This window comes from Cladophialophora bantiana (assembly GCF_000835475.1).
Source record: "Cladophialophora bantiana CBS 173.52 unplaced genomic scaffold supercont1.28, whole genome shotgun sequence".
In the NCBI taxonomy this organism is placed as follows: domain Eukaryota; kingdom Fungi; phylum Ascomycota; class Eurotiomycetes; order Chaetothyriales; family Herpotrichiellaceae; genus Cladophialophora; species Cladophialophora bantiana.
The window spans coordinates 91,029-114,207 of record NW_015971602.1 but is presented as its reverse complement, the minus strand read 5'-3'; the positions used below and the strand labels follow the sequence as shown (position 1 = coordinate 114,207).

General features: G+C 52.7%; 10 protein-coding genes across 10 annotated transcripts; 6 read left to right on the top strand and 4 right to left on the bottom strand.

Moving 5' to 3' along the window:
• Positions 1–1,852: 1,852 nt before the first annotated feature.
• Z519_12335 (uncharacterized protein) lies at positions 1,853–2,517 on the top strand (the record flags this gene model as incomplete). Its single annotated transcript, XM_016770041.1, has 2 exons — positions 1,853–1,921; positions 1,948–2,517. The coding sequence occupies 2 exons, from the start codon at positions 1,853–1,855 to the stop codon at positions 2,515–2,517; spliced, it is 639 nt and encodes a 212-aa protein (XP_016613707.1).
• Positions 2,518–3,464: 947 nt separating this feature from the next.
• Z519_12334 (ribulose-phosphate 3-epimerase) lies at positions 3,465–4,711 on the top strand (the record flags this gene model as incomplete). The annotated part of the gene is made up of 4 exons (XM_016770040.1): positions 3,465–3,578; positions 3,742–3,870; positions 4,067–4,318; positions 4,433–4,711. The coding sequence occupies 4 exons, from the start codon at positions 3,465–3,467 to the stop codon at positions 4,709–4,711; spliced, it is 774 nt and encodes a 257-aa protein (XP_016613706.1).
• Positions 4,712–5,240: 529 nt separating this feature from the next.
• On the bottom strand, positions 5,241–6,482 carry Z519_12333 (uncharacterized protein; the record flags this gene model as incomplete). Its single annotated transcript, XM_016770039.1, has 1 exon — positions 5,241–6,482. The coding sequence occupies one exon, from the start codon at positions 6,480–6,482 to the stop codon at positions 5,241–5,243; it is 1,242 nt and encodes a 413-aa protein (XP_016613705.1).
• Positions 6,483–7,135: 653 nt separating this feature from the next.
• Z519_12332 (uncharacterized protein) lies at positions 7,136–7,948 on the bottom strand (the record flags this gene model as incomplete). Its single annotated transcript, XM_016770038.1, has 1 exon — positions 7,136–7,948. The coding sequence occupies one exon, from the start codon at positions 7,946–7,948 to the stop codon at positions 7,136–7,138; it is 813 nt and encodes a 270-aa protein (XP_016613704.1).
• A 3-nt stretch (positions 7,949–7,951) lies between these two features.
• Positions 7,952–8,338, bottom strand: Z519_12331 (uncharacterized protein; the record flags this gene model as incomplete). The annotated part of the gene is made up of 1 exon (XM_016770037.1): positions 7,952–8,338. One exon carries the CDS (start codon positions 8,336–8,338, stop codon positions 7,952–7,954), a length of 387 nt encoding a protein of 128 aa, XP_016613703.1.
• Positions 8,339–9,221: 883 nt separating this feature from the next.
• On the top strand, positions 9,222–11,972 carry Z519_12330 (uncharacterized protein; the record flags this gene model as incomplete). Its single annotated transcript, XM_016770036.1, has 1 exon — positions 9,222–11,972. One exon carries the CDS (start codon positions 9,222–9,224, stop codon positions 11,970–11,972), a length of 2,751 nt encoding a protein of 916 aa, XP_016613702.1.
• A 904-nt stretch (positions 11,973–12,876) lies between these two features.
• On the top strand, positions 12,877–13,403 carry Z519_12329 (uncharacterized protein; the record flags this gene model as incomplete). Its single annotated transcript, XM_016770035.1, has 3 exons — positions 12,877–12,912; positions 13,011–13,018; positions 13,052–13,403. The coding sequence occupies 3 exons, from the start codon at positions 12,877–12,879 to the stop codon at positions 13,401–13,403; spliced, it is 396 nt and encodes a 131-aa protein (XP_016613701.1).
• A 6-nt stretch (positions 13,404–13,409) lies between these two features.
• Z519_12328 (uncharacterized protein) lies at positions 13,410–13,967 on the top strand (the record flags this gene model as incomplete). Its single annotated transcript, XM_016770034.1, has 1 exon — positions 13,410–13,967. The coding sequence occupies one exon, from the start codon at positions 13,410–13,412 to the stop codon at positions 13,965–13,967; it is 558 nt and encodes a 185-aa protein (XP_016613700.1).
• A 1,652-nt stretch (positions 13,968–15,619) lies between these two features.
• On the top strand, positions 15,620–18,976 carry Z519_12327 (uncharacterized protein; the record flags this gene model as incomplete). The annotated part of the gene is made up of 1 exon (XM_016770033.1): positions 15,620–18,976. One exon carries the CDS (start codon positions 15,620–15,622, stop codon positions 18,974–18,976), a length of 3,357 nt encoding a protein of 1,118 aa, XP_016613699.1.
• An 87-nt stretch (positions 18,977–19,063) lies between these two features.
• Positions 19,064–20,905, bottom strand: Z519_12326 (uncharacterized protein; the record flags this gene model as incomplete). Its single annotated transcript, XM_016770032.1, has 2 exons — positions 19,064–20,038; positions 20,822–20,905. 2 exons carry the CDS (start codon positions 20,903–20,905, stop codon positions 19,064–19,066), a joined length of 1,059 nt encoding a protein of 352 aa, XP_016613698.1.
• Positions 20,906–23,179: the final 2,274 nt, after the last annotated feature.

Here is a 23,179-nt window from a genome sequence, read left to right as displayed (position 1 = left end):
CCGAAGAGGGAGAGGGGGAGCGAAGAGCAACGAGCAGATTGAGGAAGACTCTGACCATGTCGAATCAATGCATGTTGCCAGCCCTTCCCTGCGAAAACTGGAACTGCCATTGACTGACCGAAACACGAAACGAAAGCCATGGATTGGATGCTGATTGAAGAAAGTGATAACCCTGTACGACTATTTTTCGGAGATGGATTGACAAGTCCGTCATGGACATGGTAGGAAAAGGTCTTGTGCCTGATGGATAGCCTGAGAGCTACTGCTCTCCTGCACAGCAGAATGAAAGCACCCAGTTTGATTTGTTCTTGCTCCTTCTCTGCATGAAAACAGCACCACCAACACAGTGCCCCTAAGACGGGAACCGGAAGGATTCATAGCTCGGAGCTGGGGACGGAGGGGGACGTTGGGTCATTTTCTTTACACGCTTGCACATTGCATAGCACAGTATGATAGGGCCGTGTCTTGGAATAAACAGCTACCTCTCTCATTTCCAGCGCCTCCACCGCCCCAAACCCTTCCTTTGTGCCGTGTTGTTTCACTCTCAGGAGGGGTGGGAAAGTACGAGGTACTAGCAAGCCCTCTCGCAGGCCAAAGCAACTTTTTGAACAAACTCCTCAGCCACTGCACGCTCCATTACCAGTACCACACCGCACCAGTCGCCCGACACTGGCCAGATTGATGAATTAGTCGGTGCAAAGGACCAAAAAGGCCAGATGGATACCAGGGCAAATAGGATCCTGCCGAGCAGAACAAGAGCGTGGTCCACGATGCCACGTCTGCCGTTCCTTGCTCCGCTCCAGGAGGCTCCAGTCATAGCAGCGCTTCTACATACCACGTTGGATTGAGCCACGAGTAGACCCCAGTATCGAGTGCAGAACACTCACCGGTACTTGCATTGACAAGCGGACTAGACTAGCGCCGTCATGCAAAGTTCAATTGTGTAGTTCTTTTTTCCCCTTTCCTTTCCACCTCCTTCACAATCCGTGGCCAACCGCGGTCCACAAGCCGATCCTCGACCAGACGCAAGGTCGACGCCTTGCATGCAGCATCTGCAGCCGCCCAGGCATCATGGGATGCGCTATGCGGTTTCCAAGTCTCGTTCCCGTCGTGTTACAAGCGTAAAAGGGTTCAGTCCTGATCTTGTGACAACGCCTGACTCGGTCCAGAGACGGGACCATGCTTTATCCCTTCAGTCCCCGACGGCGGAATCAAATAAAGACTGAACTAGGATATGTCGGATCGTTGAAGTTTCAGCTATCTATCACCAATGGGATCCCGCTCGTGCCTCCTCTTCCTCGTCCAAATGGGCCGCGGCTGTCCATGTTTGAAATCACCCCGCGAGGCTGAGTATACAAAGCAACCGACAGAGACTCAGTCCGGTCGTTCATCGCCCGGTGACGCTCGTTCTCAGGCCCCCGGGCCACTTCACATGACTCGCCCTGATTCTGCCTTGTTCAGACACCCATATACATACGAAATATATCTATCCCTCTCCCTCGATCCGACTTGGGTTGCTTTGAGCACACTCTCCTTGCCAGCTCTTCCTTGCCTTTTTCTCTGTGTCATCCATTTTTCTTGCTGTAAAAGAAAAAGACTCCTAACTTGTTCTCAAATTGGGTTCGGCTGTCTCAACAACTTTTCCCCCTCCACCTGTACACCAGAACACAAAGCGAAAAGCCCTGACTACTCGCATGCCACCCCACAAATTACAGGGGTCAATTTCATATTTCTATCGCCTTAATGGCTCGTCACCTTTCTCGTCGCGTCAATCCCGACGCTCCCCTTGAATCATTTCCACAGGGGTCTTCCGGTCTTGTCCCTCTTTCTCCTCAATCCTGTCACAACAACAATGAAACAACTTCTGGTACCTGCTGCTCTGGCGGCGGCCATCATGGCTGCGGATGTGGTTGTGCCCACTGTCTGTGTCGACTGATGCATTTCAAGGACGAATCGAACCGTGAGACCTACGGAGGGCAGGGAGGTCGTCGAGGTGTGCCAGGCCCAGACGTTGGCCACCCCGACCACATCTCAGGATTCGATTCTCCTTCGTCCTTCGAATCGCACTCTTCTCCTTCTTTGAGCAATGGGAGCTTCGATAACAGCTTCGAAGTGGGAAACCCGCTCGCCCGTCGTCAAGCTGCCGACGTGAACTCCAGCCGCACCCAATATGCCTCAGAGCAAGATGAGGACGAACGTCACCCGTGGACCTACTTCACCGAGCGCGCCAACAGCCTTGACCACATGTCTTTTGAGGGAGACTCTTCTGGCATGGTCATCCCCGGCCTCATTGACGACAGCGCGCTTGCCCGTGGGTCGGGTCTCAGTAGCGACGACCGATCCATTCTGTCGAACCAGTACGAACCGTCTTTTGTGCAACAGAGCGCCACCGCCAGCCAAGTCGTCGCGGGTGTCGGCGCCGCTTTCGACGACCAGTATTTGCCCCGATTCCTTCGCCTGACTCCAGAATGTCGACACGACCTTCACCATCCCATCTGCGCTCGATGTATGCACTAGAGCGCATTTCCCTTCAGCCTCACCATGTTAACGAATCTCTTTATTACGACCTGGCCGTTGGATGAGGAATGACAACGGGCAATTTTTTTTTTTTTGTTTTTTTGTTTTTTTCGGTTTTGTTTTGTTTCGTTTTGTTTTTGGATGAAACATTAGAGAGACATATCGAGTCAGTCAACATTTCGGGGATCTTATTGAGGGTAGTCTTTTGTTTCTTTGACAGAATATGTCAGCAAGTGTCTGAACGAGCCGGGTCTGCGTCCTCGAGGAATCATTGTACACCGCGCTCCGGAGATAATTTGTACAACAGCAGCAGGCCCAGCGACTGGACCTTTTTCGGGATTTGGTAGTCAAATGCGATTGATCTTTCCTTCCTTTTGGACTGTGACTTGGGGGTTGATTAAGTGATTGATTGACTAGGTACCTTGTATGCTCAACTCAGCGTGTGTAAGCTGTTGTCCGCCTTTTAACTACCTAGACAGCTACACCGGCTACAGCCCCTCCAATGGACCCCTCCCCCACCGTTTTTAACTAGAACCCCTCGCCCGCCGCCTCGTCGGTGCCCCTCACTAGCTCCTTTATTAAGCGGACCAAGCGGGCCTCGCCTGACGAACCAACTGAATGACGCAAGTGCCCCCCCGAAGCCTCCAAATCAAATCCAACCCAACGCAAATAGGCGACACATGCGGGCTCTTTACAATCCGGGATCCCGCCCCTTCCCCCAAATTCACGATCCGAATCCAAATGGTTGATCTCATTCGCCTTCTGCGGCACCATACCGCTCCTCGAAATATTTGAGCGCAGTTTACCCCTTGAGATAGAGGTCTTTTGTTACCTCCTCTCTTGAAACCTTCACTGATTGAAACCTTGCGCCACAACCCTCCCGACCGACGCCCAACCCTTTTCCCCATCCTTCCCTTCCTTCTCCCAAAACAGTCAGAATGCCAAACATGACTCCCCCAGCCATAATTGCGCCCTCGATACTGAGTGCCGACTTTGCGGCACTGGGCAGTGAGTGCTCCAGAACCATGGACCAGGGATGTGACTGGCTTCATGTCGACATTGTATGTCTGCGTCGCTTAGCACATCCTTCTTCCGCTCTTCGGTGGCAGAGCAACTACCGGACCTGGCGAGGAGGATGAATGTGGAGATTATATGGACATTCCTTTTTCAGAGCAAAGAGTCCAGGCATATGGCTGACGTCGTCTGTGCCCGGGGCACTTGTAGATGGATGGCCATTTTGTCCCCAATATCACATTTGGCGCGCCGGTTGTGTCCAAGATCCGACCACATGTGGAAAGACCTCAGATTCCCGGCGGAAGAGGCACGTTTGATTGTCACATGATGATTGCAGAGGTGAGTTGTGTCTTGTACAGCTGGAAGAGAATGGGGAGAGGGATTGCGTTCTGAGGGTCGACTGCGACTGGCCTGGCCGAGGAGGAGACGGGATGGTAGGAGAGAGGAAGGCCAGCCCCTTCTCAGGAGGGACCCGCGAAGCGTTCTTTTGTTATTGACTTCCTGTTTACTTCTCTCATTCTGACAAACCCAACAGCCTCACCGCTGGGTCTCCACATTTCGCGATGCCGGTTGCGACCTCTACTGCTTCCACTACGAAGCAGCCATCACCTCCGTAGCAGCCACGAGACCCGAAGACAAAACCACGACGCGACCCACGTCACCAAGGGAACTAATACGCTACATCCACGAACTGGGTATGCAGGCCGGCATCGCGATAAAACCGGAAACAAGCGTCGATGTCCTCTGGGAGATATTGGAGGCCGAGTTTGAGGAGGAAAGGCCGGATGTACGAACCCTTTTCATGATCCCGCGTGGGGCAGATTGATTTGCCGTACCTCACGCACATATCCATATCCACACGACTAACTGGACTGACGTTTGTCATGGTAAATTCTGACAGATGGTTCTCATTATGACCGTGAACCCTGGCTTCGGGGGCCAAAAATTCATGGCCTCAGAACTCCCCAAGGTGACGGCAGTGCGGCAACGATACCCGGATCTTAACGTCGAAGTGGACGGTGGCCTGTCAGAGTCGACAATCGACCAGGCCGCGGACGCCGGCGCGAATGTCATCGTGGCGGGCTCAGCGGTGTTTGGCGCCAAGGACCCGGGACATGTTATCCGGGTGTTGAGAGAGGCCGTGGAGAGGAGGAGGGAACTTGAGGCAGGCAGATTATGATGGTAATGGAAGTTGCAAGCACGCAGCTTGATCCACCCACGAAACACGAAGCGATGAGGGCGGGAAAGGAGACTCTTTGTGTGTGGAGTATCCCTACCGTACGTAGAGGGAAGACATGCATAGATAGACGAGTTACTAGATAGATGCTGGAGCAGCCGCGAAGAGATCAGGACATTAGAAACATCAGACATTGGTTGTCCCTTCTGGGCAAGGCTGAAGATCAAGGCCCAATGCTCAGGCAAGACTCAGATCAGGCTCAGTGTGCTCGAGGCTACCACCTCTCTCGGGAGCTTGGGTTCCTAGATGGTTCAACCCTGCTTCGGGGGATGTGGATATAGACACCGATGCAGAGTTCCTCGACTGTTTGGGGTTTGCGCGGTGTTTGAATCAGAAAAAGACCCACGAAAATCAATCAATCCATTATGCTCCGCATCGTCGTCCGAGAAAGCCAGCCCGGAGATATAGAACGACCTTCGTCAAAACCAACCAACCAACCAACTATATTTCTCACTCTTCTCATCGTGTCAAATCAATACCCACTCTTCCCCTTGACCACATTCCGCGCGCCGCCTTTCTTGCCAAACATGTCCCTGACGTCCCTCAGCAGGTGCTCGGGCCGCTCCCAGGCGTAGAAGTGGCCGCCGTCCGGGTGGCTGCGCTCGAAGACGACGTCGCCCTGGGTGCGCGTCCAGGTGCTGGGCAGCACCCTCAGCTCCTTGGGCGCGTGACTGAGGCCCAACTTGACGCCGCCGCCGATGTACTCGCGCGTGCGGTCGCGGGTGACCCGCCTGGCCGGGTCGGGATCCCACGCGTGCGTCGACTCGTAGTAGATGCGCAGGCTGGCGGCCGGCCCCGCGGTCGAGAACCAGTAGATGCTCAGCCAGGTGCAGACCTCGTCGTCGGTCCACGGGTACGCGTCGCTCCAGTCGTGCAGCTTCTCGTAGATCCACGCCAGCAGCGCCACGGGTGAGTCGGCCAGCGCGTACCCCAGCGTCTGTGGCCGCGTGGCCTGCTGCGCGCGGTAGCCCGATGATTCGCGCAGGAACCAGCTCGTGCGCTTCAGGCCTTCCTTCTCCGCCGCCGTGTATGGCGTGAGGGCGTGCTGGATCGCCAGCGTCGGGTGCCTCAGGAGCGAAGGCGCCTCGCCCTGGTCGAAGTTGACGTGCGTCGCCTTGCAGTGCTGCGGGTACAGCAGCGCGAGGGCCCGCGTGATGTAGTAACCCCAATCGCCTCCCTGGGTCACGTACTCGTCGTAGCCGAGCTTCAACATCAGCTTGTGGCACGTCTCGGCGTACTGAGCGACGGCGAAGCCTTTCTTCCTGGGGGCCTCGGAGAAGCCGTAGTTGGGCAGGCTGATGGCGACGAAGTGGAATGCCGGATCATCCGAGCCCGGGTCCGGCGCGGGCAACTTGTCCCAGACCTTGACGGCCTCGATGAAGCTTCCCGGCCAGCCGTGCACGAAGAGCAACGGGATCGCGTTCTCCACACGGGACCTCTGGTGGAGGAAGTGCACTTTCAACGGCTCGAAGCCGCCATCCACCTGGATCGTGGTCCGGTAGTTGGGCAGCTCGTTCAGCTTCTTCTCCGCCTCGCGCCAGTTATACGTGTCCTGCCAGTATCTTGTCAGGCGCTGCACATCCGCGAGCGGCGCGCCGTAGTCCCACGCCGCCCCCTCAAGCTCGTCCGGGAAGCGAGCAAGGGAAAGGCGAGTCTTGAGATCCGAGAGGGCCGAGTCAGGGACAGCGATGGTGAATGGTTCGATGTCTGCCATTATGTTTGGGCCGCGCTGGAGTTGGAGGTCTGGCGGAGGAGGATATGGTGAAAAGGTGAACAGCTTTCAGAAGGCGTCCTAGGTTGACAGCATGACACACACACCCATGTATTTATGTGAAGAAGTGCGGTCTGGTTTTGTCAGCTTCAGGTATGAACGTTTCCACCTACTTGATGCTTGCAGATACGTGATGATCATCATTACTGACTAGGACAGGAGAGCTTGAGGTGTTAGCAGCCATCAGCCGCGTATGGGAAAGGGCGCGAATGACGACCGCGTCCCGGCAATGACGGTCGGTTGGATGGAAGTCAGATCGAGGCGTCAATCGGTACAGACTGCGGAGTGCAGATGAAAAGACGAAGAGCATGTTTCCCGGCCCCGCAATCAGAGACCGGAACCGAAGGTCAAGGCCCCGAGTCCAGGCCATTAACCTCCACGAGGATACGCTGCAATCAATCATGTTATTTCATTTTCCTATTGTACCCCGGCTGGTGTGGACCGGGCAGCCTGAATTTGATGATATCGAGGTAGAATGAAGTTCATGCTAGTACATCTTTCTTACAAAGACACGGCGTCACTGGGTGACTGGAGAGGGCGCGGAAAAGTTCATACCCGACTTCAAATCACCCAGTTCCACGAAGACATCATACTAATCAGAACGTGAGTCCGAGCGGATTGGCGGCAGCGGTAGGATTCCCTTGCGTCTTTGGTCGATTTACTGCCGTCGCTGTCGGCTTTGGTGCAGAAGACGTGTTGGGCTTGACAAGAGTCACCTTCTGGACCGAGGAATGCTGCTTCGTGTTGCCATCATCTACGGGCTTCCGCCTCATGGCTCCCGGGTTGGGTGTCGTGGGTGTTTTGGTCGCGCCGGCGGCTTTGCTAGCACCATTTCCCTGTTTGTGTTGCCTCATGGCTCCAGGATTGGGGACCGTGGTGGTCTTCACCGCTGACTGCACGGGCTTGCGGGGAGCAGAAGTGACCTTCTTAGCAGGGGCGGCAGCAGATGTCGCCTTGTGGGCTGCATCGGATGGCTTTGGACCAGGAGCTGGCAAGGGCTTCATCGGGGTTCCTCCCTCGATTTTCTTCCGAGGTGCTGGCGTCTTGTTCGTCGTCATCAACGTCTTGGAAGGAGACGACTTTGGTGTTGTCACTGGTGGCCGATAGATTTGAGGACTGGTGACCTGTCGCCTCCCGCCCGTCTTGCCAGCACTTAACCCCAGAGGGTTGCTTGCAGTTGCTGCCCTGGGTCCTTCAGCTTGTGTCCAATCCATGATGCCATTTCCATAGTCCTTGACTCCATCCCCATATCTTCGAATTGTGGAATTGATTGACTCTCCTACTCCATTGATGCTGTTGCCCACCGCACTGACCGCTCCCCCTGCGAATGCCCCGGCACTCGCCACCGTGCTGGATACGGTGGGAGCAAGTGCTTCACTAACCTTCCCCAAAACCCACTGGGTTGCCATTCTCTATGACGCCGGGGTGGATAAAGGGGTAGCAGGGGTGGTTGGCTTTCTGGGACCAAGCTTCGGAGGCTTTCGTTTAGGCTTCTCTTCAGCGGCAGAAGCAGAGCCGTTGACGCTTTCAGCAGCCTCGGCCTTCTTGGTGTTGGGAAGTGCCTGCTCTTGTGTGTGTTGCTGTTTCTGGGGGTGCACGGGCTGACGAAGGGTGGTCAACTTCTGTCTCGGTGGTGGCCTGGGCGTCCCAGCAGGATCCTCGACCACGGGCTTCGGTGGTAGCTTGGGAGCAGTTCGGACCTTCCACTCGGGTTTGGCCTTGGGAGCGGTTTGTCCTCGAGTGGCTGTGATGTTGATAAAGTCCTTGTCAAAGAAGATATCAAAGGATACGTTAGGCATTGGAACCGGGTTTGAACTCGCGTCTGCACCTGGATCAGGCCACAGACAAGAACATAAGCATATGTAGATAGATTTGGGAGAAAAGAAAAATGGATCGAGATGTCAAGAAGAGGACTAGACTTTATTCTCAGTATGCTCCTTGCAGAGCTTTTCCGTCGATCGACACCAGGGGGCATAAGAGGAATGATATGGACAAGTCTTGACAAGTTGGCGCCCCCCAAAGACCCTCACAGGCGCTCAAAGATGCTCCCACAGACAACGTCATCTTGAGCTTCTCACCACCAGCTTGATTGGAGAGTCGCCGCACCGCCACCCAGTGCCACGGTCTTTATCCTGCTTTTCCTTGCTTTTGGCAGTTTTGGCAACCTCCTGGCACCACTGAAGCACTTGATCCTTGTCAGAAGATGTGAATCTGGTCCGCCATGACCAGGATGTGCTCTCCGAAACAATCCCCTCGATCGTTGATGCCGCAAAAAAGAACGATGAGCCCAGAAATCCACGCAGCGGGCAGCCTTTCTATTTGCTGGCATTGTCGCACCAGTCGTCCTCCTTCCCAATGCCGACGGTAGAGATCGAGCCGGCAACTGGTGGCAGTGATGGTGGGTGAACGCCACAATTGAATGCAGAACCGACCAACGGTGCTCTACGAACATAGCCGGGTGAGAGCAAACAGCTCCCCAACGGCGATCCCTCCTGTTTGAAAACCCAATATGGACCCTTTGTACGTCAGGGTGGCACACGTCCAGCATTCCCAGCCTTCTCGTAAATTAGTCGGCATACAATAATACTGCGCCGATACTGTGGCCGTTCGGGTGGTAACAAACAATGGTTAGCAGGATGAAGAGACGAATCCATTGTCTGTGACAATCACGGTTAACCATCAATGGCTCAATCCGGAGCACCTGCGCTTGAGCCTACAGCGGGTTTCTTGCTAGAGTCGAGAACCGAGCGGCCTGATCGCGTGCCTCTTGCAAAGGGTGAATTCTCTGTCGCATCCAGAGCGTTGGCTCTGTCGACCTATTTTCTTTCGGGAGCTTTGGCTATCAATATCTCTCAATTCCTGGGAGCTCCGTTGCGAGCGATCAACGAGGACTGGTATAATGCATGGATTGCTTTCACCAAGCAGTCCTTTGGGCTGCTCACCATGACGCTGACCCAGACATTCGCGCCCACAAAGGTCATCGTCTCCGGCGACAAATCGGTGCGAGGACAGCTCTTGAAATCCACCGATGGAGACCTGGTTTTGGATTTCCCCGAAAGACTTGTTCTCATTGCGAACCATCAAATCTACACCGATTGGCTTTACCTGTGGTGGATAGCCTACTGCAATGGCATGCATGGCCGCCTTTACATTATTCTGAAGGAGTCGCTGCGGAAGATTCCTGTTTTCGGATGGGGCATGCAGTTGTATCAATTCATATTCTTGAAGCGCAATTGGGAACAGGACAAACCTAATATGGCAAGCGCCCTGCAAAGACTCAACAAGCCGACAGATCCAATGTGGCTTCTCCTCTTTCCAGAAGGGACCAACCTCGCTCGTAGCACACGCGAACGAAGCGCTGCGTGGGCAAAGAAGAACAACATCTCAGACACCAGACACGTGCTTCTACCTCGGAGCACCGGCCTGCAATTCTGTCTTGGGGAATTGAAGGACACTGTAGACTACCTGTATGACTGTACTGTAGTCTACGAAGGTGTACCTCGTGGCCAGTACGCACAAGACATCTTCACTTTGAGAGCGGGCTATTTGGAAGGCAGACTTCCGAAATCCGTCCGTATGCATTGGCGTCGGTTCGCCGTCAAAGACATGCCAGTCCACAACGATAGAGCATTTGAACTCTGGCTCAGAGCTCGCTGGCGGGAAAAGGACGTCATGATCGAAGAGTACTACCAGACTGGCAAACTCCCAGCCGACTATGGCGCTACGAAATACAAATCTGGCAAAGTCCTTCGGGGATGCGGACACATGGAGGTTCCTATTCGTGCAAGTCATTGGTACGAATTCCTCCAGATTTTTGCACCGATGGGGATCCTGGCAATGATACTGTACATCTTCTACGGTGACCTCCCGAAGCGCTTTTGGAAGAGCATCAACAAACAAGCCCTTCAAGCAGGAACGGAAGACATCAAGAAAGCCGGAAAACAAGCCGGCAAGGGGGTCCGATCTGCATCTTCTGCCTTGGGTGGCTTGACATCGGACTCATTCTTTGAACCAGGTAAGCAGGACGAGACGTTCACAGCCGGTGCAGTGGCTGTACAGAAGCTCCTCAACTCGCCCCAGGCACAAACTCTCCTCAACAGAGCCGACTTCATTCACGCATTCTTGTCCGATCCACAGAAGATGGTGCAGGACACTATCACAGACGGACAGCAGAATTTCATGCAACAATTGGCCCAAGAGGAAGCCAAGAGGCAACAAGGAAGACTGGTTCCTTTTCGTATGAGTTCAGTGAAACCTGTCACCAATACCAAGGCCAAAGGCGATTTTTGGAACCAGATTGAAGCAGAAGAAAAAAGCAGACATGGTTCCGTCATCTCAACCGCCGCGAAAAAGGGTACATTCTCGAATGATTTGGAGTCCGAAGAGAGAAGCAGACGTGGATCTGTCATATCCGTTCCGACATCAACAAGCTCCAGACAATCAAAAGGCACATTCTGGCAGGATCTGAAGGCTGCAGAGGAAAAGAAGGCAAAAAATGCCCTGCCAACGACGAAGAAGCTGCCCCTGACACGGAGCGGAGGCAGGAATTTTGATCCTCCGAAGGGAAATTTCTGGGATGCGATGAAAGCAGAGGAGAATAGTCGGTATGGAACGGTGACGACGCTGTCGAGCAATGCGTGCACAGCTGTTGCGTCTACAAATTCGGCACCGTTGAAGACATTAGCGGATTCGCGCTTGAAGCCTGGGTTGGCGAAAGCTCCAGCAAAAGTCCAGCCAAGTCCAGATAAGGTACTGCCTTCAGTGGACCAAACGCCCAAGACAACGAATGGACAGAAGACAAGTCTGACCACGACACCTGCTAAGAAAGCAAGTACTGGTGTATCGGCGACTTCGACAACGAAAAAAACAGGGACTACTACCTCGACGGCGAACACGACTAAGAAGCCCGCGTTTTCTGCTTCGCCGAAACCAGCATCAGTGAAACCTGCCGCAGCAACAGTACCAGGAGCCTCAAGGAACAAACCAAGCTCAAACACTCCTTCGAAAGCGACTCCTCTCAAACCATCTCCTTCCACCGTGGCAAAAACTCCTCAACAGAAGATAGTATCAGCAGCTTCTTCTTCAACGAACCTGCCCTCCACCCAGAGACACGGGGTCAGTGCCAACGCTAACACGAACACAAACAACAATATTTCCCCTTCCAAGAATAAAACCAACACCTCCGTGGGGGGAGCAACAGCGCCGGCGCCAAAAAGGCTCATCACGCACAACACAGCGGGTGCAAAGCCCATGAAACCTTCAACGGCCACGAGGACACCTGTGGAAACAGCCCGGCTGAAAGCAGCAGCAACAGCAACAGCAACAGCAACTACAGCTGCGCCGCCAAAGACCAGCTCCGCCGGTAATTCTGCGACAGGCGGAAAGAACAAGACGAGAAACAATGGTTCGGGCCCGCCGAAGCCGAAGAGTTGAAGAGGCGCGTTCAGAAAGGGGAAGAAATTCTGCGGGAGGAAGGGAAAGCCGGGTTGAACGGGTTCGACGACTGAAAGGAGCACTTGGAGTTGCTAACAGCCACGCTGTTGAGCCAGTGACGCATGCATTTGCTACTGCTGTACACCATGTACCTTGATCCTTTGTCTACCATGTCATGTCTCGTCGTGATACGCTACAGCCATGATGTATATTGGTGCTTTGTACTCCGTACACTACATAGGATACCCAGAGTTTCACGTTGCATTTGCCCATGTCAGGAATGTCCTGTCGCGCAACAATGAAAGTATTATCAAACAGGCTGTTTTGTGTGTCCAAGCTGCTCTGTAGAATTTGCCAGCCTTGCCATATAGACCTCATCATGCCACGAAAACCAGAGCATTCTGCACTTCCAGGCGACACTTCTGCCCACTGTGTTCCGCCGTATTGTGAAAAAGGCCTGTGTTCGACCAGCCTGACCAGCCTGAATAGCCCTGTGTCACCAAGGGCGTCTCTTGCATGGCCCCAATTCATGTCCCACATTCATATTCCCCATGCAATTTCACTTCTCTTGTCGCATTGCCGCCGCCTCCAGCCCACTTGTGAAGCAAGGTTGGGTGACAACAGTGGCCACCAGTCTCGTGGAAACAAGCGCGTCAACGCGAAGGGGCGTTGGTGGTGAATAGGGAAAATCCGCTCCCGTCACTCACCTGTCCATAAATATCTTCGATCGCTCAAGAGCTTGAGATCCTATCCTCCTCTTGTCCATACTCTGCATAGCTTCCATATTCATAAATATCGTCAGCTGCTTGCCTTCCTGGAGCTTCCAGAACCCGTTCCTCACTGTCCAAAGGGCCGGCGACATCTCCACTTCGACCTGTGAGGACGGCCAATCAACCTCGTTGAGATGGCCTCGAAACAAAAGGAACACCAACTTCCAACGGTGGGAGCCTCTTTGAACATCGCGCAAAGCCTTTCGGGTCATCTCTAACAAAGCTTCAGGAACCAAGTCTTCGCAGACTGTGTCCTTGAATTCTGCAGCTCAAACGGTGAGTTCTGACACCAGCCCCAAATCTTTGCAGGAAGTCTACCGATCTATACCACATCCAACACAGAGAACTGACAATTGATACCAAATGCACTCTCCATGCCGGGCCCACCGTTACGATCCTCTTCAAGAACAACACTGACACCGATGGCGACGTCGTCCGTGTCGTGTATGAAGACTTCCCAAAGAACGTCGCTACTGCCTTTTTTACCAAGTGGGAGGCTGAGTTGTCCCCTACCAAAGGGGCGGTTGGCAACATCAAGAATAGCACCCGTCAGACGATCGTCGTCAGTGGTGCGGACGGTGACACATGGCGGAAGATCCTCGACTGGATGATCCGATGTTGCCAGGGATTTGGCTATGCCCAGGTCCAAATCAAAAGTTAAAACCATATGCGTACCAATTCTTCATCCACGAATGCGCTGCGTCGATCTGATGCGATATCCTTAACAAACGAGCAAAGAAAAGAATGGAGCGCTTGTCTGTCGAACAAATCCACTCAGGACGTTCGTGCTCTTTGGCTCGTTGCGGCCCCGAACGAAGAAAGGAGAACGTTCCTTGTCGCGCACATCGCTATTCGATTCTGGGAGAACCGACTCAGGGCCAAAAGCGCATTCTGGACGCTGCGTGAAGAGTTTCCCGACCTCCACGACAGAATCAATCTTTTCATCGCTGCGCTGAACGGTGGCCCAGCTGATGTTGCTCGTGGGTACGGGCTAGTAAGGCTAGAAGCGCGCGGACGCAAGAAGACGATCCGCAATATCAGTGCTGTAAAGGTTGAGGGCCAGAACAACGTGCAGAGACCGACAAATGAGGAGCGTGAGGACAAGGCGGTTACCTTGAAGCCGCAAATTGTGCGGAAAGCGACCAGCAAAACGCCCGCTTATGCAAAGTTGGACTTGGCCTCGATCGGCGTCACGAGAGAGAAGTTCTGTGGTCCGAGATATTAGACGGCCGAGTCTTGTCGGCATTGGCAGGATCGACAAGCTCAGCACGTCGTCCATCGTCTACCGCTGCTTGTCCACCTCTTCACCACAGGTGTTGTCGATAGCCTGGGCGACGGTGGGTGCGAAGCAGTTCCAAGATCTCATGACCCGGCACTAGCCGCTGGTTGCTCATTGTTGGAGGCAGAAGGGTACTCTGCTCTCCGTGTTCTCGTGAAGGAAAGTCAAGAAAGAGGTCAATGGGACTGTGACGGCGAGTTCAGGGCTTCTGAGGCGCAAAGTGGCTGTGGTCAACACTCGCACAGGAAGAGGTGTGAAGGAGGTGATATTCAACTGGTGCCTCGTCTTGAACGAGACTTGCAACAGCATCATCTTTATGCCACGCGCATCGGCTCTGATTGGAAGGAAGCTGTACTACAGCCTAGGCAGACATCAATGACAATTCGTTCCAGCCGCGCATGTACAAAGGATTCACGCATCATGTCGAGCCGTTTGCGGTGACATTGCAGACACTGCATGGAAGGAAAAAGCATGAAGTCTGGAAGCGAATGCAAAGCCCCTTGCAGGAGTCGGGACAGTTGGAACCCTCCCTGCCGAAATGGAGATGGACGCCACCAGCAGCCCGCTTTGACTCTTGTAAGCTCCAGGGGCTGTGAAGGTCTAGTGAGCCTAAATGGAGGTGAAACCAGCTAAAAGTGATAGGCGCCGTAGGCTTAACGGACCACCTTTCTTTAACTGGACAACGGCGCTAGTGACGCCCCTCTTAGTGACGACTAGCCTAAATAGACGTGCTCGAAGGCCCACCATCTGCACCACCCCAGAGATGTGGCCAGCGTGACAGGTGCCACCAATGCCGCCAAGTGGCACACTCCTAATCCAGATACAGATGCAGACAACTTTTGTGCAGACGATATCAAAGTTTTTTTTGTTTGCTTGACTTGAAGATCCCCGTTGCATGCTTCGGCGCTTCCCCTTTCCCACGGCCCTCGAAGAGGAGAGACAGAAGGTGACAGTTGCAGACCTCAAATCACCGCCATCACCACCACCACGACGACGCACCTTCACCATCCATCCACCACCCAACGTCTTCTTCACCCCCTGGCAATACCAGTAGCGGCTGCAGTCAACAACCGATCAGAGATCGTCGATTCCTGTGGCCGCCACAGTCCTTTCCACTACGGGCACTCAAATCAGCCTAGGGGCAGGGAGGCGCCTCCCCCATAGCCAGAGGATCCCTGCAACCTTCTTTATCTCCACGTTTGACGGATCCTTGGTCTCCAGACCAAAAACATTTCACCTCCATCCAGCATCTCAGACGGTCCCTCGTATTTACTCTCCCCTTCCCGCAGCTCGTGGTCGGCTGGCCGCCATATCTAGGGCTCCTCACTTCTGTGTCAAGGCCAAAGGAAGGCCGCATCCGACGCTCCACCTCTACTTTCAGTGAAGAGGGCACGGACACTGTCGGCGAGGGTGAAGAATGCCCGTGCAGATTTGACAGAAAATAAATCTTTTGGGGGAAAAGCAAACAACAGTAAAATTTCCGAAAGCCAAATCCCTTCTAACCAGCCAGTCTCTGATGCCGGTATCAAGACCCATTGACCATCCTTGGGTGAGCTGATGGCAACCTCAAGCTAAAAAAAAAAAAAAGAGAAAGAAAGATGCCGTCGACGCCAGAAATCCCCGAGTCGTCTCGACCACTTGCCGATTACTTCTGGATTGCCGGCCTAGACAGCCAACAGGTTGTAGACGCTTTCTCTCAACCACGATGGTCTTACGATCACATTGACGCTAATGGAGTCGACTTTGCCATCAAAGAAGAGGTCTCTGCCGACAATGAGCAGTCGTCAATTCTCCAGTCTCCGCGCGTCTCGGTCAGCCATTCTAGACGTGACTCCTACCAGAGACTTTCACAGCTCTCCGATGAAGCCAGGGAGACTATTCAGAGTCTCGAAGAGGCAACCAGGCCTCGCAGCAACCGGAGTAGTCTCACTATCCGGGCTGCTGCTCCTGCCGCCGATGCTCGAATGTCCTCAATGATATCAGAGGCAGATTTTGAGAAAGCGATGAGCAAGTTCGCCACCGACCGAGACGCCTTCTATCTGGATTTGACATTCCATCCGACCGAAAATACCAAACCAGCCCGATCCAAGTCGCGACCCAAAACTCAGAAAATCATTGCCCAGGATGAGTCAACCCCGGTGCCCAACCGCAATTTTGGAAGCATCCGCAGACATCTTTCTTTCAAAGACATGTCTAGCACGAAACGCCAACCATCTATGGCCCGAAGGACGTCAACGCGCACCTCACGCAGGATGAGCAGTTACAATTCAGTCATCCCCAGCCCTGAGACCTTCCACAGTTCTCCTGATCAGTATCCCCTGACGCGGAAATTCGAACCTGTATTGCTGGAGAGATATCCTCGACCTACCGCTTGCGACAAAGCCCAGAGCAGAGGTCCATTTCCGGATTATGTGCCCATGTTCGCGTTCCCAAATGATATCAAAATTGTGGCGGCGGAGACCAAACCGAAGTCCATCTGGCACGAATTCTCCATGACTGCAGCGGACAACTCGAGACTTACCGCGGTAGCAGTCATAATATGGATCCCCGTGAACCGCGACCTTGCCATCGACTTGGAAAAGAGATGTGAGCAATGGAGAAAGGCTCATATGTCGGAGGCAGAGAGGGAAATGGCAACGTCTCTCGCTGATAGATTGGCGGTGGAGAGTGCGAAACTGTCTAGGTTGCTCACCCAACTGCCTCAACTTTCCCCGGATTCAGCGGAAAGAGAAGCCTTGGAGGAGGAGATCGGCACAGTCGAGGAGAAAATTGCTGTCATGTCTGACATGCTCAGACCATTACGACACAGTTCGGAATCGGACATCCAGGGGCTTGCCGGTGGCGAAACGCGCTTCTGGATCCCAAGAGCGTATGGTATTTTGGGAAAGGACAAGGCCATGGCCAACTTCTGGAGGCAGTGGCTTCGGGCGGTGGTTGTCCCAATGACTGATGGTGGAGTTTTGCGGGTGCCCGCCAGCTCTCCTAAAGTTGGCATGTGGCAGCCATTAGAGAGATACGTGGCAGCGCTGTGCCTCGAGGCACCCAGTCCAGTATCGTCCAAAACCCAAGTCCAGATCTCGATACGGGAGCTCCAACTATATGCGAAGAAAGAAGCGGCAAATGAACTCCCGGGCAGCCGGACGACCGATCTGTACCCTCTCTTCCGAAGCCTCGCGATTCCCAATATCATCCTTCTTTTGGAATACGTCTTGTCCGAATCCAGGATCATTCTCCTTTCAACTCACGTCGCGATGCTGCAACTAGTCAGTAAAGCTATTTTGGAACTTATTTGGCCCTTTGAATGGACGGGAATTTACATCCCAGTGCTGCCATCGCGCTTGGTCCAAGCCTTGGATGCGCCTTGTCCTTATATCTGCGGCATCGATCGTAAATACGAGAAATACGACCTTCCTGATGATGATTATGTTTTGGTCGATTTGGATAAGAATGAGTTGCACAGTACGGCACCGCCGCCATTTCTACCGAAGCAGCAGCGGAGAAAGTTGATGTCTCTGCTTTATCAAGCTGCACCACTTCATCAAAATTTTGGAGTGACTCCGGGACCACCTGCGTATGCAGTGGAGACATACCCGTATAATGGCTTTTCTGCCGAAATCGAGTCTACTTTCACCGCGGTGGCCAAATCCACGAATCTAGACAAACTTGCGAGCCTCAGCTCCACTACGTTCGGTCCGCAAGCCGCTACGGACACCATTCAACGGGCGCCCCTGTTGAACGTTTTTCTTGCTTCCACCCCAACAAGAGGGAAGAGCGCTGATCGTCCGAGAACATCGTCGACTGCCCGACACTCTACGTTCACAGATTCAGAGGGCCAGTCCCCCATCACCCCTAACTTCCCGCTGACGCCTGGTTCTGGTCCGTCGCGGACCGATTCGGGATACGCTCTTCAGACTTCTCTCAAGGAGAAGAGATCTGGTCATTTCGATTCATTGTCAAAAAGAAGTTTCTCTGGATCTAGCCATATGATTCGCAAAGCTAGCCTTCCATTTGTGAAACACAGCGCGAGTCCCTCTTCTAGTACGACGCTTTCGGAAAATCGAAATGGATCAATGTATGCGCCGTCTACATATGCGCAGTCAACGCTAGCGGCCTCTACAATCATGCCCGGAACGAATACACAACTCGTACGGAATGGTGAAGGTACATATTGGTCTGAAGGTCATTGTCTGCAATGGAGAGCAGCGGATGGTCCGTCCACGTGTCTTCTCTGCGACGACAAGGCTACAGATGGATACTACCGATGTTCGGGTTGTGGTTTTGTCATTCACGATCGCTGCGTCCATAACATTTCCGTTGTCTGCTCTGCGGCCTTTTACCCTGACCAGATCCGCGCCGCGTTTGTGCGATGTATGGCCAGCTTGATGTATACCTACCGGAAATCCATGCACCCCGCACCTCCACAGAAAAAGAAGCTCGGAGCCGTGTACTCTTTTGACAATGACGCTTTCACGAGGAGTCTAACTCCTGACCATGCAGCCTACATGAGAATGCTGCAACAAACTCAAGCTTGGAATGAGTTTATCATGGACCGTGAAGAGAAAACATCAAGTCCCTCGATAGCCCTCTTTGACGCCATAATCATGGCAAAACGTCGCCGTGCGGGATTACGATCGAGTCTCTCCAGTCTCAATCTCAATCGAAAAAGCTTCATGGCGTGGTCACCCCCTGTGAGCATGCAGACCGACCTCCTTTCGGATCTATCGCATCATCAGTGGCGGATTGTCCCAGTGCCCTCTAGTTCAGATCGACCGGAGTTGGGCAGTGCGGCGAAGGGACGCGACTATCACACCATCATTACACGAACACCGGCGAAGCTGGAAGATGGATTATTCAAGCAAGACGAAAAGGTCCCAGATTTGCCTACAATTCCCAAGAGATCGAGAATCAGCATTCTAACGGGTAAAATGAACGGTCTGGGCATGCACGCCCCCTGAAGGCTCGGCTTTCAAAAGGCATCAATTCTATCAACTTTTCCGACACAAATATGGTTACCAGATCCAAGGCTCGCCGAAAGGAAGCTCTTATACTGCTTTCCGTCGAGTCAGGAGGTTGCCGGTACTCAGGGAGCCACGCTCTCCCATCGCGGTCCGCCATTGGATTGCTAGTTGGCCCAGGACCGTCCTGCCATCACGTTTCATGCTATTCTTAAGTTCCTCCAACCCTTCGGTGACACCTTGTTCCTGTTCGACCAGAAAGGCTACTTGTATAACATCTCGCGGCTTCAGCGACGGGTATTCCACAGCAACATCGTTATTCCGTTCAGCATCCCAGTTCAATGAAGTGGATTTAAACGGCTGCCTCGACTGGAGTTTGGTGTCTTGCAGCATAATAGCCGCGTCTGATACGTTCTCGAGCTGCGCCTCCAAAACATAGCGAAGCAATGTCGCCCTGCCGTAGGGGCCATGTGTCTTATCAGACACTTGGACAGCTTTCAGCTCGGTCGTTTTGGTCCGCACACTCAAACAAGGCTGGGCGAGGAACTGATACAACTTTCGAAACGACCGAACTCTTCCACCAGTCGCTTGACCATCACCTGATATGGTCTCGGTGTAGGTGACGTTGACGGCGAGCACGTGGTTGCCTTCCTCCTTGAGGTCAAAGCGAATAATTCTTTGCAAGGCGCTTCCAGGACCACTTTGACTCGGCCTATTTTCCGATGCATCTTCAGCCGCATAGAGTTCTAGCGGCACCGCTTGAGATGGTGTTTGCATCTCTGCCAAGATCCTCGTCCCAGACACTGTTTTGGTTGTCTGTCCTGAGGGGAGTTCATTGTTGGCGCACAGGGCGCAGGAGAAAGTCTCGCCGACATGAGCGGAGCCGAATGAAGGCGGCAAACCCAGGCTGGTGGACAAAATGAAGCTCTGGTCGGTGGCTTGGGAGGGATATGCTAACGAAGCTGTATGAGGTATCTTTGTGTCATTTTCGCGGGGCAGAGGGTGTTGTTGTGCCAGCGAGGGTCGGGAGAGTCTACGGAACAAGGTATTAACTAATTGAAGCTATTTGGCTATTGTAATTCCCAGCCAAGCGTGTAGCCAGCCACCGACGGGACTCACCTTAGCACTAGATAATTTCGGCCAGTGTGTTAGTAAAGGCAGACAGAATAGTGATTGTGTAATAGCAAAATGAAGCTTGAGCAGGAAACATATATAGGTTCATACCTTTAAGCGATATTGAATGCGGCTCTTTCGGGAAGTTCCCGGTATCAGCACGCGGCCTAGTCATGAGCTCGATTCGACAGGCGGGACGTGGCTTCTGCCTGCGGATAGATGCGAGACAATGGCTGGCCAAATCAAAAATAATAAGATAGAAAAGAGACACAACTCCCGAACAGGACACCTACAGCTTTGCACGGATAAGAGAATAGGGAGGAAAGGAGAGGAGGGGACGAGGAGGAGGATGCGTGACGATAGAAAAAGGGAAAGAAACGCCATCCAGCTGTTAAACTGTGCTTGGAGACGGGCAGGATGGGGAATAGAACGTGGGCTTGGAAAAAGCTCACCTTCTGGCCGTCAGACGATGAGAATTATCCGGTGCATACCCACTACTGTACTGTAGGTGGTTAAGCGAAAGGAGCCAGATCGGGCTCGCCTCCTCGGGCCCACGCAGGTGCCCCGGGGGTGCTCTAGACGCTCAGCCACGCTCAAGGAGCAGTGATTGAACACTTCAACTCGTGTCCGAAGCGCAGCGCAAACACAGTCAAGCACCATTTTCAAGATATTGACATCTCCTTCCGAGATTGATGGTTGCACAATGTTCTGTATATCTATGGTCACTCTTACCCGCTTTCTAACCTTCTCATACACCGCAGGCATTGAGTAATGTTCGTTTGAAACAAAGGCAATTTTCCGAAATTCTTCCAGCATGATGGGAGGATATGTGATTAGAGAGGATCATGTAATCCCGATTTGAATTGTGCTCTGTGTATCTTCACCCAATTGTTTGCGACGTTGACTGTTGAGAAGGTGAGGAATCTCGCACTTTCCAACGAGCTTGTAGACATTGACACCATCCGCCATCATCGACAGAGGTCTGAGCAAAAAAGTGTTGAGACTACTAGTCTCAAGAAATACTTCATCACCGACTCGAGCAGCCATGTGAACGGTGCCTACGACGTGGTTGTGGATCGTTCGCCCTCGACCATACCCTTTCAATGCTTTTATGTCAAGACATGAGGTCGCATTTAATTCAAGTCCTTCCATTTCTTCATCTCTCACGCTATTAGAGACAGGATCGTGTTTCCGGTCGCACTGTTCAAAAGACTCAGCTTCTTCAAATTGGTGCAAGCAAGTTGCCGGCGAAAGTATGGTCCACCAAAGTCCATAAAAATCGACAGTAGAAGACCTATTCGAAGAACTGTTTGAAACACTGAATCATCTGCGTCTAATGGCTCGCAGACATTAGCAGATCTCACGGCCGCCATATTTCCAAGGCCTGCCGATAGATGCTCTGTCAACTGCGGTATCACAAACACCAACAGGCAGAGATCATTTGGCATTGAGCCGATGATCGAGGCCATGACTCAGTCCCCAATCTTCGGCTTTGGAGGGCCTATCGGCATGTTTGAGGCTTAATGTTTCTTCAATGATGCCCTACGGTATTTCTCTCAGAGGAAGAAGCAGCATCTCGTCAATCGCCATTAAAGAAACATTTGAAAACTCCGTTTGTAAGATTGTGACCGATCCATTGCCCCTGTGCCGGCCCATGCTGAGCTGTCAAGGGTGAAGTCGAAACACCCACTTGGAATATTATGCCTCGACAAAATTCCGTTAGCCATTTCAAGCAGGTACCCCAGTGACTCCGGACCAGAGGTAATATATCCTGCTGAGAGGGTTTTAATGACTTTGGATCTGGAACTGTTCCGTTAGCAGTCCGGTTTGATGCTCAACTTCTGCATTGCGTGAAGACCAGCCACGTTCAGCAATGAATACAACTTATCTCGTGGTTCGGTTGATTCCCTGTTGCCAGGAGGATACTGGTCGAGAATCAGGTGAAAGTTTCGGGGAATCTGAGAATATTTCCAGAAATTCACAAATTCGTACGGCTTGCCGGATTTATTGTATCTCCTATGTCGTCGAGATGTCCATCGGCGCCACCTTCGAAACTTCTACCACGTTCGATCTCCAAGCTGAGTCTGAAGTCGAGGAAGTCATGTATGACAAATAGCTTCAAGGTCTGTGATGACCGATTGCCGCACAAGACCATTCCATCCTCAGCCACAGAGACTTCTTGAAGAATCTATGTTCTAGTCCAATAGGGTCAACCGCAACACATCATGCAGCGCTTTAATCTTCAACTTCAACCGGGGGACGTGTTTCAGCGCGTTGAAATTGTCGCAAAGTGATAGGATGTGGAGGATGGATTTCTCATCACATGCCGTTCCAAATAACTTTTCCGAATTGTAGTGTCTAGCCTCGTTGAGTTTTGAACGACAAAAAGCAATTTTGACCCAAGTTGTTTATAAGACGAGGCGGTAGGAGAGAGCGCCCGAGCGAGGCCTTTAATCTCGTCTCCGAATAGATTCCAAAAGTCTTGGATAAAATCGAAAGCAAGGTCGGGGTCAGGATTGGTTGAAGGGGAACCCAACCATGAGAGTACGCAAGAAGCGTTTTCTTATATGCCCTTCATCATTGCGACCCGCTCCCTTTTCTCCTGAGAATAATGCTGATTGATGGATATCTGATCGAGCCAGACAAATCGAGAAGTCGGTGGCGAAGACATTGTCTGAAGTGTTGTAACCCTTGTAAGCAATCAACATCAGCATGTTGCCCAGCCGAAGGGACGACACGATTCAATCGGAAATTGAGCCAAGGTGTGCAGTGCAGTTGCTCGCGATGAGGAAAACGAAGGATGCACTTGAGTGCGGACAAGTTCGATTTGAAGGTGTCATATATGCTTTTATCAGAAAACGAGGCAGGTCTGTCAAAACAGATGGACAGCAACTGAGAACTGAGTGCAGCCAAGCCTGACCTGATTTAGCCTCCGTGCCTCTTTCTAAGTCGCGAGCGGGTGTTTTATAAGCGGCATGATCGGGGTTGAGCAAGGTGAATCCCAGCAGGTTTTACACTGCTTGTGATGCCCTACGAGTAGATGGCATCAAGGAGACCCAACACTGCGTTTTCGGTGCTGGAGTCTCTGGG